Here is a 16017-nt window from a genome sequence, read left to right as displayed (position 1 = left end):
TAATTATGGAGTTTTATATGAATTGCATGTAGTGATTTTGTATCTGGACGGTTTGGTGGGCAGAATATATCCTGCAACAGGAGGGTTGGTGATTCGTACCCTTGCCCGAGCACATGTTGTAACCGTATCCATGGGCAAAACATTTAATCCACATTCCCTATGAATGAATGTGGTCGGACGGGCCGTGGGGGCAGAATGGCAGCCATTCCCTCGTCAGATGGCCCCAGGGCTGTTGTGACTCTACAAAGTACAAGTAGCTTACCACTACTAGGTGTCACTGTGGAGTGAACGAATAATGTATCCAATTGTAAAGTGTCTGAGACACTATGACAGAAAGATGGGGAAAAAACATTTATAGAAATTAACTGTATAATGCAGTTATCAATAGCAACCGCAATACATAATGGTAAATGACGAATGTCAGTTTTATGGTCCTCGGCGCAAAGAAGGTCTGCGGCCTCTTACTGTGCCGTTGTGTATATATAAGACACTCACGTCTCCTTCCAAAGACATTAATGCTCAGTTTTTATTAACATTGTTGAACATTTAACTTTTATTACGTATTGCACTTGTTACTCAGCTATTTAATAGTTTTGTGTTTATTACATTTAATTGTCTTCCAGGGAAGGCTGATGCAAACACAAAAGAATGGCTTCTTCCCCAGTTCCTGTGTAAAACCTTACCTTGACCCAAAGGTAAGCAGGCAACAGGTGACCTTTTACATTTTGGACGACTTCAACTTGTTTTATTTGTGACAGCCCTTCCAGTCATTATCCAGCCGGCAGTCATCGAGAGACGCAGACTACTACGGATATCCTTGGTAGGCCCCTTAACTTGCGATTTGTTCTAAATGTTTGATATGCACTCTGCGCTGTGTTCTACTCTATCATTACTCGGTCTATTCTTTCAGCTCCATCAGTGTTAACAAGTTGTCGTGTGTTTAAATTGGACTTGATGAACTGCTACTGTCAAATGATGAATGACTGCATGACTGCTTGATATCAAAGTCATTACATGAAATGATTCTGCATTCATTCTCTGCTCCTCCTCGTCTAGGTTTGCAGGAAACATGGAGCGCCAGCAGGCTGACAACCTCTTAAAATCCCACAGCAGCGGGACCTACCTCATCAGAGAGAGGACGGCTGAAGCAGAGAGGTTTGCCATCAGCATCAAGTGAGTTTTACTTTCGTACAATGGAGAAAATGATCAATTGGATGGTTTTTGTCTCATCTATTTTGTCTGTGCACGTGCATTGTATATCCTCAGTAATTAACTTTTGTGAAATTCTGATTCCGCTTTAATCCTGTATTATTACCAGTCCAAAAAGTAACGCCGTCGTGATGAAGTCATTCACTCGCCCGTGAGCAAACAAAAGTCACAAGAGGTGCGGAAGCAATATATTGTTTTACCTCACAGATTTAACGACGAAGTGAAACACATCAAAGTCGTTGAGAAAGACAGCTGGATTCACATTACCGAGGCCAAGAAGTTCGAAAGCCTTTTGGTAAGTGGCAAAAACAAAAGATTCACTGTACAGCAAGGCGTGTTGGATCAAATGAAACTCTCCTTTTATTTTCATGTAACAGGAGCTGGTGGAGTATTATCAGTCCCATTCACTCAAAGAGAGTTTCAAGCTGCTAGATACCACACTGCGATATCCCTACAAGGCAAAGGAGCGCTCATTAACACGGACCAGCACCCACTCGCCAGGTAAGATTCCTGCTAGTCGGAAATTGTAAAAGCTACGCATTTGTATTGTTTAACCATTTAGTTGGTGGATATCAATAGCATCAATAGCGACACAGAAATTGAACACTTGTTCAAAAATCTCCTTGAAGATGCTCATCTGGTCACCTTCTGGATTTTGCTAGGTATTCTAAAGTGGATGAAAAACAAATTTGTAGAGTACAGTTCCATTATTCCATCTTCCACCGTATGATAATTAGTATGTGTCAACATTTTTTTAAATTAGCTATCCTTCTTTTGAATTGAATTTTTGGGGGTTGATGTAATTTCTCTTTCAAGTTAGTCTGGAAGAATTATCAAAACAAGTCTTTTGTCTAAAAGTGGCATCAGTAGTCAACGATGAACCGAGGTTGGTGTGTTTCAGTAATGCACACCTGCACCTTTCGTGCAATCAAGTTACCTGTGGCACGTGTGCGCATAATTCATGTATGCGAGAGTCCTTAAATTGTGCATGCAAAGTGCGTCGTATCACTCGTTACACGTTTGGAAGTCAAATGTGCATGTTATGATTCACAGATGCATGATTTTAAAATCATAAACTTTTTCCGTCTCCTCAACCAGAAAATGACTTCTTTGCATTCCTGTTCAGTTTCTGTTTTTCTTTGTTTTACACAAAAGACTCACATGAAAAATCATCCTAAAAAAAACAAGCTGAGGATTCAGAGACTTCACTTAAAAAAACCTACACTGTTTTCACGCTGCTCTTTGGGCTCCTGCTCCCCATGTGTGACAACACATTTCCCCAAGTTATTTCCTTGTCTTTTTCCTTTCTTTCTTCCTCTTAGCAGCCACCTGCGCCTCCTACAACTTCTCCTTCCTCAGTCCACAGGGCTTGAACTTCTCCTCTCAGAGCTCAGCTCCTTTTTGGTCAGGTACTGGCTTACGTCTAACTCTTCATTCCTTTTCCCTCGCTTTGAGTTGTCACGTTGACCTGCAACACATTATTTCTGCTGCGCTTTGTTCGCGGTCTTAATGAGACACGTCTTCACTTTTCCTCTGGATCTATTAACTCATTAATGAAGGAAAAAAAACCAATTTCCTGTCCTGTAATGAAACAATGTATTGTTTGATGACATTAGGTCACTGAACACTGATCTAGAGGTTGTTATTTTTTTGCCACTCATTTTGAGCTAATTATTACCTCTGTGTGCAGTATGAACTGTCAGCCAGAGAAGGTCATATTTAAAATTCACGATTAATAGCTTAAACTTACTTTCAAATTGCCCTCAATAATTGACCTGACCTGTTTTATTTGTGACATTTTCAGTGTTTACGCCTCGTGTTGTGAGCACGGCGGTGGCCAGGTATAACTTTGCCGCACGAGACATGAGAGAACTTTCACTGCGAGAAGGCGATGTCGTCAAAATATACAACAAGATTGGTGGAGACCAAGGCTGGTGGAAGGGCGAGGCCAATGGAAGGGTAAGTAACCCTCTGAAATTCCGCTATTCATCTATTTGAAGCATTTTCAGGGGCGCTACTGGTTACTCTCATTTCATCCGTATTCAAATGGCAACAAATAGTCTAGTGGTTCTCAAACTTTTATCCAAAGTGCAGACTCAAATATATATACTATGTACACAGACACACACACACACACACACACACACACACACACACACACCACACACACACACACACAGAGCTATTTTGAACATCCACATTAAATGTTTAATATTCACTTCACTCACGCAACAAGTAGGAAAACTTTGTTGCTTAGCAACAGCTCAAATAGTGCTCTGTGTGAAGCCTCAAAGGAAGATGGATGAGGCTGTTCCATCTGAGCATCCAATGATATGAAAATAATGCAAATATCCTTCTTGCATTGTATATGCGTGCTTGTGTTTTAATGCATTCACGATCCCCTTTTTTTGTAAGATCCAGTATGTATTTATGTTTTGCTGCACTACTACACTTATAAATCTTTATCTTCTCCTGCCACGCACAGTTCTTTGTCATGCCACATCTTCTTATTGGAATGTAAATTCTTCTTATTATTATTTTTAGATTGGATGGTTTCCCTCAACCTATGTGGATGAAGAAGGAGTCCAGTAAGGGTTGGATGTTGCCCACCTGGCACCCTTTAAAAAAAAAAAGAAGAAGAATCAGGAACCATCGTTATTGTATCTGCTGATCTCAGAGGAAAACACCTCACTCTCTCCAGGAAAGAAACTTTTTTTGTTGTTGTTGTCGTTGCTTTTGCTGGATCCCAAGCACCTTTCCACCATGTCCTCCGTCTTAAAGTATGCCTCAGCTTTGCCAGTCTTACAGGATTCCCCTTTCATTTCTGCACCATTCAAAAGTGGAAACATCGCACTGTGTTGGCCTCCATGAGCCTTCAGAGGCTTCACGTAAAGACATGGCAAAAACAGACTGCGGAGAGCTTTACTTGGAAAAAAAAAAAGAACGCTCGGACCTCTGCGAGGTGAAATAATTGTACAGTATAGATAATTTATTGAAGAGAGATTATTATCATGACTGAGGTAATTGCGGGGACTTAGCAACTGCAGAAAATCTGCAAACTAAAAACAAGGAGAGGAAAAAAAAACAAATGCTCTTTTTCTTTTCACATTGACAGATTTTGCCTTAGTTGTCATGGTGATGCCTTGTGGGTTGACTCCAGTGAAGGGAAAAGACTTTGTTGACTGGCTTGGCTTCTCATGCATGCATGTGTCCATATGCGGCCCACACCAATACACACACACCAATGTACAGTTCGGTGCCTTTGAAAGACTTCTTTGAACCTCATCATCAGCCCGTAAAGAACATTTGCCATCCCTGAAAGGACAATGCAAAGAGAAGAACTCAAACGGGGGCGCGTGGGTTTCACTCAGCCGCCGAGTCCCTGACTGCAACAATTTAACTGGCGGAATTTAACTACAGTATAACTTGTCACAATGGAGTCACAGTAATACAGTGAAGTTTTTCATAGCAAACGAACACAGTTCGCATTGGCAGGATGTGAAAATGAAACGAGACCACTTCACCAACACATCTATGTTCTTCATTTTTTTTCTTTTCATCCAACTGAACCAATAGCTGATGTCGGCTGTGTTTTACTGTCTGCATGGAATTTTATTTTTGTTGTACACTGCCTTAATGTTTTTTTTTTTACAGATTATCAGGTGACCAGTTGTTTCCTTCCAGTTGTCACATGTGAAATTCTCTTTGGCTGGTGCTGTGTCAACTGGTGAATATTAAACTGCCATATAAGAAGTATGTGCGTGCGTGCGTGCATGCGTGTGTGTGTGTGTGTGTGCGTGTGTTTGTGTGTGTGCGTGCTCATCATTTGTAATGTGCACACACTCAGAAAACAGTGTGGGGGTGTGGTACTGTGCCAAGTGTTTCAGTTTACCTCCTATGATTGTTGAGCACTCTATGCATACAGTGCCACGAGAAAGTATTCACACCCGTTCACTTTTTCCATATTTTACTGCTGCAGACTGATTCTAGAGCTCAGTTGAGTTTAATTGCGACATAAAATATCCCATGATGAGAAATTGAACACATATTTTCAGACTTTTGTGTTAATTTATATATTAAAAAAAAGGAAACATTCAAACATAATCGGTACATAATTTCTCATTAGACTCGATCTTAAACTCAGGTGCATGTAATTTCCACTGATCATCCTTGAGGCTTCTATAATTTGATTTGAGTCCACCCATGATAAATTCAGTTTATTAATCATGATTTGGAATGGCACACACCTGTCAATGTGAGGTCTCATAGTTGGCAGTGAATCTCGGAGTAGAAACCAAAAAATGAACACTAAGGGATTGAAACACCTTCGAGTCTGGATTGTGTCAAGGCACAAATCTGAGGAAGGACACAAAAGTATTTCAGCAGCATTGAAGATGCCGAAAAGCACGGTGGTCTCGATTATTCGGAAATAGAAGTTTGGAACCACCAGGACCCTTCCTAGAGCTGTCCGTCCGACCAAGTTAAGTAACCAGAGAGGAAGGGCGTTGGTCAGAGAAGTGAACAAGAACCTTACGGTCATTAAGTTGATTCTCCAGTGTTCCCTTGCACAAATAGGCGAACCATCCATAAGGTCAACCATTGCTAATGCACTCCAACAATCAGGCTTTTATTGTAAAGTGCCCAGACAGAACGAAGCCACTTTACCCTAAAAGGCTCATGGCGGCCCGCTTGGAGTTTTACCAAAAGCCACCTTAACGATTCTCAGACCCCCAGAAACAAAATTCTCTGGTTTTCGACGAAAATCCAAAAAAAGGGTTTTGGCCTGAATTTCAAGCTTCACATCTGGAGATGTGACTGCTCATTCCCTAGCTAACACCATCCTTACTGTGAAGCATGGTGGTGGCAGCACCGTGCTGTGGGGCTGCTTCTCCGCTGCGGGAACTCGGCGACTCGTCCACATAGAGCGTAAGAGCACAGCTACCAAATACCGAGAAATTCTTCCAGAAAACTTGTTCCAGAGTGTCCTAGAACTCAGACTATGGTGTCAATTCACCTTCAATATGACAATGACCCAAAGCAGAAAGCCAATATAACAAAGGAGTGGCTTCAGGAGCCGCTATTAAATGTCCTTGAGTGGCATGACTTCAATCCAATAGAACATGTCTGGAAAGACCGAAAGAAATGGCTGTCCAGGAATGTGAACTGAATTCTAACTACACTTTAATCAGATTTAGAATACGTTCGTAACATCGCAAAATATGGAAAAAAGTAACGGGTATGAATTCGTTCTGGTTGATACTGTAGATCTATGGCCATGTCGACAGTAAATGGCATACAATACATATTTCCCTACTGCTGTCCCCAGGTAGCACATAGTTTTGTACTTCCACCCATTCAGACATTCTATTATTTATTGACAGTTGTCACTCGACTACTAGGTTTTGTCTTACATGGCCCTATGTCTTTCTTCTACAGTCTGTTCCAAACTCAGAAGTGTCCAGTCATAGGAATTCGGAAGCAAGTTAAAGACCCTGTAAAGTGGAATCAGCAATCTGTTCCAAAATATATTGTACGTTTTTGAATCCACATTGATCACGTTGAATGCACAAAGACGCACATTGCGGGGAGGAGGCGGAGTAACAATAAGAAATAAAGTAAAAGTTTGATTTTGTTGCCAGCCTGTGGACCAACCAGGGCTAGGGCCCGGTGGGGTGGGATATATTCCAACCCCCTGAGGCTTGAAACAGATCTATTTTCACGCGTTAAATTAGGGATGTGTAGATAGAGAGAATATTCTAAACGAGGTATCATCCATTTTTCTAGGTTATAGCAGTGGTATTTGATTGACACGACAGTGGGTATGGTTTCAGTGGATTCAGTGGACACGCCCACAGTGTTTGAGAAAAGACATAATGACTTCATTTTTCAGCGTTTTGAAGTCTCATTTTATATACTAGACGCTTGTTCAAATTCGGCTGGGTTGTTAGCAACACTGTGGTGTAGTTACACTTTACAGGGACTTTAAATACCGAGACAAAACAAGACTGTTTTATGCACATACAGTACATTCAATCATTGGGATCGGTCAGTGAGTCACTCACTAAATCATTTGTAACTGACTGGTAACATTGAGCAAATAAACTCCAGATGTTTTAATGAACTTTGACTATCCAAGGTGTGCGTTGGTGGAAAGGTGGCTTGATTCAATGGCGAGATTTTCACCATTTTATGTCCTGGACAAAACAACCCAATGCATGTAGCGATTGATATTTCAACTCCTGTCAGTACACCCTGGAAAAAATACTGTATGTACATCATTGTGTACATTTTTGTTGAATGGTTGACTTTTTCCAAATGAGGTCTATCATGGAATAAATATTTGAAATTTTGTTTAGATTGAGGCTGATTTTTTTTTTTTTTCCCCTTCTGCAACATATTTGGTTTTGTGTTGTTTGCCAAAACAATTACTTCACGATGTACTGTATGAGGGACGTCACACTACCAGAGAGTCAGTATCTCCTGCAACTGTAAGATGAAGAAAATGTAACTTTTTGTACTTGAAGTGGTGATGATCAGGAAGAAGGTGTCAAGAAAAGATGTTAAGTTAAAAAAAAGTGTAAACATGGAACATCTTCACCCTGGCTAGACTTTTCATGAAGAATTTTGTTCACTGGCATAATACTTGAAACATTCTGTTCTGTTTTAAAAGTTCAGCACCCCCCACTATTTACCAGCAGCAAGGACCAAGCCCTACCGTGAATTGTCAAAATCTGCAAGGATAACTGATGTCCTCACAATAAGATTTAGAACTTCACATAGCAAGGGAAAGGAAAGCGAGATGCTTCATTCAACGTGTTAGGACTTTAATTTGTTTATGAATGCAATGATGGGGATAGGGGTATGAAAATAAAATGAATAAAAAGATGGGTCATACATCATGTTTCATAGATGCTTTTTCTTTCTGTTGTGATGGAGAGCTACGCGCTGAACTTATTCCCCCTGAAAGTCCGTACATGGAGTACCTTTCCTATTCTTAGTATTATTATAACCTAGTATTGGATTTCCTCATCTGCTTATTTTTGTCATCTTTGGTTGAGTTGAATCGTCATACAATACTTAGCATTACTTTTTTTTTTCATCTCACCCATAAAACATTTATTTAAAAAAATAAAACTAATGCCAAAAACAATAAAAACCTAAAAAACTAAAATGAAGTATCTTCAAAAAAGAATACAAATGAGCAAACCCACTCTGGAAAAAAATTGTTTGAAAAAAGGAATCAAAATAAAATTAAAACTATGGTAATAAAATCAAAAGAGATTACAGTCCTTATGTGGGCATTGCCATTAAATCCAGCATCTTATTTGTCTATTGCCAAACGCATCTTGAGTGGGACCTTGAGCATCAAACAGACCAATGGGATGTTCGTTGGACTGATTTGTTCATATTTTCAATGTTCCCGGGGAAAGTAGCTCAAACTGTTGTCATCAAAATCTTCATTGCCTATCCAGTATTTTAAGTACAATTTTTACATTCATGACTATCATACAATGATTTAAAAAAAATGAACCACTGCTATTAGTGAACCGTGTACACAATGTAAGAATATAAATCCTTATATAATGAATGACAAAGATGTGGTGTGATGCAATGTATGTCTTATTGCTGAGCTTTTGGGCTACAGTGGCATCAAGTGTTACCTGGGAATGTAATGCTGAATCATGTCCTAAGCTTGTATGTAAAAGTCACACACTGTATCCATATTGGCTGTCATACTCCCCAGCTATGTATTACAGCAGTGTACTGTACTATGTCCACAGTTGCTGGGAGAAAGGTTTTGTGTGGTTTAATGGTGCGCTTGATTGACTTCCGTCCTGTCATCTTGAGTGTGAGTCCCATGTGGATGCTGATTTGGGGAGAAAAACAAAAGTTCAAAGAGAGAGCCCACATCATTCTTTTTGTTTTTTTCCCAGTTCAGGTGTGTTGAGGTTAAAAGAGACTTCATAAAATGGAATTGTTTCGATTGGAATGAAAGATGCAAGCTCACAGTATACTGTCCACACTCAAGTCAATAACATAAAATTTATTTTGGTAAAGTTTTACCCTACCAGCTTGGGTGTTGTGATGGAGGGGAAAAATCCACAAGTGTGCAGGTCATGAATTGAATTTTGTGTGCCTTAATAGTACTTTTTTTTGTCCTTTGTCTTTATTTTTTTAGGTAGTATTTATTATAACTCATTATGTCACCCCCCCACCCCACCACCACCCAAAAAAGAGATGTCTAAATATGCTTTCCCTCTTTATCTGAAAGATGAAGAAAAGCAATATGTGTCATTTTTTTTAAATTTAAAAAAAACCCACAATTGTTTCTTTTCACTTGAATCTTCCTTCCATGGCCTTGGCAACCTACATATTTAATGGTCTGCTAACTTTTGGCCATCAAAAGCCACTCTGAAATGTCCTCGCAAGTCAGTGTGCAATATCAGCATTTGTGCTAATATATATATATTTTTTTTCATTCAAATGTTGAAGGAACTGAGCAAATGCCAGCAAAGTATATTTTGAGTTCTCCTAAGACAAACACATTCAAATTACATTTGGGACATAACAAATCATATCCACTGTTTTCATTGTACAGTAGGCACCACTTTTAACATGTGGGCCATTGTCATAAAACTCACCTTAGATAATGGTGATCATTGGGCTTAAGCATTGGTGGGCCAACAGTTGCAGCTCAGAGTCTTATTTTACTATTTTAGTCAGAGCACAAAACTGGGACTAATTTTTGCTGTACTCCTCTTGTCTATTTTCCCTCCAAAATCCATTAAGCGATCCTTATAAAAGGGACCAGTGTCATGTCTCCCTGATGAACCTTTTTGCTATGACGCTTCGTTCATTTGAAGCCCACAACATCACAGGCACGGATAAGGCCACATGCCAGGGTTATGTCTCGAGGTTCTTCCCTGTCTCCTTTCCCCACGTCTCTCCTTCAACGCTGCTCATTTCAATGTCTGGTTTAAAGTGCGTGGCCTTTTTCAACTTCTTGTGAACCATAACTGTTTTGCTTTCTTTGCTTGGAGGGCAGTCATTATTTTGCAAATGGAGAAATGCTGTCATAAATGTCAAAATGAGAGGTCACAGACAGAACTCTGTCCCTGGAGGAGCTTGTCTTTCTGCAATCTGTGTCAAATGTTTCCTCTTCCACGTTCTGAACTTTTCTACATGGAAGTCTTGCAGTGGTTACCGCTGTCCGCTCATGGAATTTTTTTTGTTTATGATTGTACAATTGGTTTTAATGGCTACACAGCGAAGAACCCAAAGTATCTAAGTTAGATTAAAATTAATTTTCGAATACTGCATTTTGATCAATATCGGTAATGGTAAAGACATGAAACTTCCCTTTTTAAAATCAATTATCGTATCTTCTGCACTATAAGGCGCACCTTCAATGAATGGCCTATTTTAAGACTTTTTCCACACATAAAGCGCACTGAATTATAAGGCGCATAAAATATACGCGACAGGAGAGGCTGAGGTCATGTTATGCATCCTTTAGATGGAGTTGCACTAGTAAGTTTCTTTCAGCTTGTCCCGCCACAGCATGTCATCTCATCTTAGATGAAGGCACATATATGTTTGGCACAATTTTTGATGCAACCCTTCTCAGGGAGTGGAGATCGAGTTGCACTAAAGGCTCAATATTGATCCATATATAAGGCGCACAATCAGTTTTTGAGAAAATAAAAGGCTAGGTGCGCCTTATAGTGCGGAAAATACGGTAATTGTTGTTGCAGTACACCAGACGGATCTGTGATCTGAAGTGGCCGGATGACGCAACCATTTTGCATTCACAGGAAAATATTACTGTAATAACATTGGCAAGTTGTATTTCCTCAACTATAGAGCAGAAGTCATTTACAAATGTTTGTTTGGTGTATCGTGTGTGCCCTCCAATTGTCTGGTAACCTCGTTGAGCAGAAAAAATAGTTTTATGGTTAGATGGATGGTTTAATGGTGATACAGTGGGTTCTCTCATAGTTTTGAGGTCCTGGGTTCCAATCCCACCTCCGCTTTGTGGAGTTTGCATGTTCTCAAACCAGTTTAGGGTGTACCTGTCCTCTCACCTAGAGTCAGCTAAGATAAGCGCCAGCTCACCCGCTACCCATGTGAGGATAAGTGATACGGAAAATGGGTCAAAGGACAGATGCTTTACGTCCTCATAAAGGTCTGGATTGAGACAAAACAGTACCGGATTTCATTGCCCAGCTTCCATTCAAGTAGGATACCAAAGAGCAGGAGGATGAAGACGAGAAGTCGCCAACCCACAACGGTACCGACAATCACTGCGATTTTGTTTGGTGTACAGAAATCAAAATGAAAAACAAGGAATCACTCTCTCAGATACTAGCATCAGTTTCACGCTAATTGACTGGGACAATGATAAACTCCAGCCACCCGCACAACCCTAATAAAGAAAAACAAAATAGAAAATAGATTTAAATGAAATTAAAGTTGAAAAAAAATGTTTAGTGCTGTGTTTGTAACTGCAAGGTGAGACTTGTTTCTGATGTTTGGATGATCTTTATTTAAGAATGTGAAAGAATCCACAATTACAAACAACTCTTTGTATGATCCAAACTCTGTGATGCTTTCTCTGTTTGTGATCCAACCTTGGTGTTTGATGGCGCTTTTTTTATCCACATCCAGACTTTACTCTTGTCTGTTCTTGCCCATTTTCATTGTTGTTTTCTGCCAGCTGGAATCGCTCGACGTCAGTCTGTTGCATTCTCAATTTTATCTAACTCAACTATGTTCATGGCTGATAACTGACTTTTCTTTTTTTGTTCTGTTTGTTTTTATGATTTGACATTTCTCTTTTGTTATGCAAGCCACTTTGATTCGATCATGGCTTTGTTCCAAAATGAATGTGCTCTCTCCAGGTGGTTGTTTAGTCATCAGATTACTCTGTGGAGCAAGGATTTTATTTTATGTCCGACCCCCTCCCCCACCCCCACATACTGAATTCTTGCCGGCACCAAGGTGCGCAACTGTTTCAAGCTTCTGCCTCACTGGGGTCAAATCCCAGCCCTGCCTTTGTGGGGTTTGCATGTTCTCCATGTGACTGTGTGGGTTTTGTCCAGGTACTCCTGTTTCCTCCCACATCCTAAAAACATGTACGGTAGGTTCATTGAAGACTAAATCGCCTGCAGATGTGAATGTGAGTGCGACTGGTTGTTTGTCGATACGTGGCAACCAGTTCAGGGTGTTCCCCGCCTCTCGCCGGAAATCAGATGAGATAGGTGCCGGCACACCCGCTACCCGAGTTAGGATAAGAGGTTTAGAAAATGGATGGATGGATGGATGAATTCAAGCATGGATTTTTGGTCAACTGGAAAGCCAGTTGATAAAGCATCTTCTCCATAAATGCGTGACAATCACTGGATGCCTTTCATATACCCACCTCCTCCAAATTCCTGAGCACCAACTGTTTTGACCAGCTTTATCTGCATTTTAATAAGATTACCAAAACCAAATACGTCTCTGACAGTTAAAAAAGTTTTTGTCTGGACTGTATGAGTTGACCTCCAGTGACCCTCATCATTACGCGGCACAATTCGAATTATGGCTGATGTAAGCATGGTACGTTTCCTTGTCTTCGCTCATTTTCAGGTTGATCCAACAGTGCTCAATTGCAACGGCATTAATAGATTCCTGCAAAAGTCAGCAATAGGTTGCTGATGTTAAGCTCCCCGGTCACAGCATCTGTAATAACACATTAGTTTGCTTGATAGTTCAATTCAATTCAGTTAGCCATGGTAGAGTTTTATAATGGCAACTCACTGGCTCACCAGGTGTGAGTAAACACTGTTGAACCTGTGATTTAAATTTTAAAAAATCAGGGTGGGGTGAAAACAATGAAAAAGTGGGGTGGAGGACTTTATTTTCTTTCTTGGAATGTTGATTATTTTCAACGAGAACCCCATCTTGTCCATCCATCCATTTTCCATCATGCTTATCCTCACTAGGGTGATCGGCATGTTCTGTTCAGGGTCTTGACCTTGAGTGGAGCCCATGCCTATATTATAAATTGGACTATACCCTGGTTCGGTTGAAGATCGAATATAAATGGGTTATTGAGTGGGAATGGATTCTCAAAAGTAAAGTATATGAGCTATTTCCACCCACAGTAATTCCCCCTGGCTCGCAAAAACTTTTACTGGACAGCTGCTTGGAAAAGTGAGGCAAGTTCTCATTTGGATTCGTCAAATAACTTTTCACAATGCCACAGTCACTAGTAGTAGCGGTCGAGGTCGCCGTTAAAAAGAATAAGTGATGGGACAGATGGCTGGATGAAGCTGAGCAGACAGACTCGCGGTCCACTAAAGTCCCAAACTAGTAGTTTGTGTTCAGTTATACTGGTGGTTGGCAGACTATTCCACCAAGTATTATCTTGAAAAATACCTAGCGCCCCATTAACAGTACCACCACAGATTTAAACACAGTATTGAGAAAATACATCTGTTTAATCAATAATGATTCCTTTAAGATGAATTGTACACAAAAGGTAACACTCTTTTTTTGTCCCTAAATACACATTTTAAAAATGTCTTAATGACTAAATGCAAATGTATTGAGTTAAAAGTGAAATACAAATGAACTGTCCTTGGCCAGTGATGCATTCGCATACCTCTAGACTCTAGAGATATGTAAATGAAGTCTCGAGTCCCTCTCGACTCCCGAATCCCTTGGTACTCCATCCATTTTGTAGGCCGCTTATCCTCTCAAGGGTCACGGGAGCAAACCGCACTTGAGAATCACTGAGTTATACTGCATGAAATCATTTTTAATACTTTAAACTTTTATTACTGCAATGGGTCTACAATCCAAAAACACCTCACCTCACCTGGTGTAATCCAGGGGTGTCAAACTCACTGTACTTGTGCTTTCCCTGATTTTGTATGTGCATTAATACATAATCGCTTTATTTTACAAATTTTCAAATCAGAAGTAAAAAAAAACCCAATATATATATAATAATTAAATATTATTCTTTCTTCTTGACATTTTTAAAGGGCCATTTGTAACAACTATATGCTTGCGATATCTCACTGTAGTGAAGTTAATTTGCAGTTTTGGTATTTTAGAAAGAAACGTTCAGTTGACAAACATGATTTGTTTTCGCGAGCCACATAAAATGACGCGGTGGGCCGGATCTCCGGCCCATTGACCTTGAGTTTGACACCTGTGGTGTAATCATTCACTTGCTTGACTTGTTCAGTTCCCACTCAGTGGCATTGAGAGTGAGCGTCAATGATTTTCTGTCACTGCAAGGGCCCCGTGATTGACTGGTGACCAAGTCACGAGTCCCTCTCGTCGAGGTCAACTGGGGAACAGCTCCAGCTCCCCGAGAACCGGTAACAAAATGTCATTCACACACACTAAAGTCATCTGATGTGACGTGTAGTAACGTGATGACTTCAGTAGGGGTCACACTTACTCTGTGTGGCTCCACTGGGGGAAAGGGTCTCCAGTCTGTCTGCTCCATGTGTGGCTTTAGGGGAGAGGACCCTTCAGCAGAATGACAATTCAGCGCCACAGCCCCCTTCCAATCAGCTGTCCTCCTTCCACCCAGCGTCTACTGATGGCTTGGCTGAAATCAGACGACATCTAATGTTTTGCCTCGCCATTTACACTATTATGTAAAGGTAGGTGTTATTATTAGGTAGTACAGTATTATTATTATATAAAAGTCCCTGGATGAGTAAAATGTCACTTTCAATGAATGGAAAATTGGTTATAATTTATTTGACACTAAAGACTTCTCTTGAGACTTTACCATACTTCTAATAATACCCTTCAGAAATCAGCTTTAGTGAAAGCTGCTTCATAACTTTTTTCCCCCCAGTGTTTGAATAGTCTTGCCAATAAAACTGCAAGTACTGCACACAAAAAAAAAGGACTGAAAATGATGAACTAGAAAGTTCTGTTAACAACAACAATCAGAAATGTTCGTACAGCAGGAGCCAATTTCTGTCTTTCAAGGTACAAAGCATAATCTACGCCACAGGGTTAATTATTGGAATCCAAAATCGGTGGCTCATTTTTGCAAAAGGTACAAGAGAACTTCGAACTAAACGGTTTCCACCAAAGTGACCAGCAATTCGGCCCACCGCAAGGGACTCCAGTATAATGAGGCTTTTTCTCAGAGTGAACATGTGAGTGACAAGTATATCTCACGATGTTCAGTCTAATTATGTAAAGCTCGAGCACATGTATGAACTAAAATAACACAATGGTTTTTCATTGGTCAGGTCATGTGTTAAGCCCAGTGTATAGTTTCTCACCCTTAGCAACCAGTGACACGTTGAGTATGTACACGTCAGGTGATTTCTTCACTTTACAGTGTTACGTAGCACTATGACCAGGTAACAGCTGGCCGATGGAGAGCGAGACTTCACCTGAGGAGGGGTCACTGGCAGCAAAGCTGAGTCCTTTGAAAATGGCACATGAGCGGATCGTGAACAAATTACAATAAAATTGTGTCTTTGAAGTATCATATAGTATTGACTTGACCAGGCTGTATTTTTAACAAACAAAAAGCTGCAAGCGTGCTCAGTATCATACAGTACTCTCACACTTGTCAATATGTTAGTGAAAACATCCAACAGGATATTTTTAGAATTCATTTGTGGTACGTATTAACTATTTAAAATATAGTGAAAAAATATTTGCCACCACCTCAGATTTGCATTTTTATGCATATCTCCCCCAGTTTCATGTTTAATGTCATCAAACATGTAATTTTCAGACAAATATAACCCAAATAAATGTAAAATGTTTTTTTGC

The 16017-nt window shown here is 40.1% G+C and overlaps 1 protein-coding gene across 7 annotated transcripts in view; it reads left to right on the top strand.

The window, feature by feature from the left end:
• Positions 1-7564, top strand: part of vav2 (vav 2 guanine nucleotide exchange factor) — a 153316-nt gene extending 145752 nt beyond the window's left edge. For 5 of the 7 annotated variants that reach the window (XM_061801114.1, XM_061801112.1, XM_061801110.1 and 2 more), the window contains 8 exons: positions 624-695; positions 759-820; positions 1057-1173; positions 1417-1504; positions 1587-1710; positions 2532-2618; positions 3014-3168; positions 3754-7564. In XM_061801114.1, coding sequence (XP_061657098.1) covers positions 624-695; positions 759-820; positions 1057-1173; positions 1417-1504; positions 1587-1710; positions 2532-2618; positions 3014-3168; positions 3754-3801 — 753 coding nt within the window. In that variant the 3' untranslated portion in view covers positions 3802-7564. The remainder of the gene's footprint in view (positions 1-623; positions 696-758; positions 821-1056; positions 1174-1416; positions 1505-1586; positions 1711-2531; positions 2619-3013; positions 3169-3753) is intronic. The other 2 variants (XM_061801115.1, XM_061801113.1) reach the window with 1 other exon arrangement.
• The last annotated feature ends 8453 nt before the right edge of the window (positions 7565-16017 follow it).

The sequence above is a fragment of the Syngnathoides biaculeatus genome, chromosome 17, assembly GCF_019802595.1.
Source record: "Syngnathoides biaculeatus isolate LvHL_M chromosome 17, ASM1980259v1, whole genome shotgun sequence".
Taxonomy (NCBI): Eukaryota; Metazoa; Chordata; class Actinopteri; order Syngnathiformes; family Syngnathidae; genus Syngnathoides; species Syngnathoides biaculeatus.
This window is presented reverse-complemented; position numbering and strand designations above follow the sequence as displayed.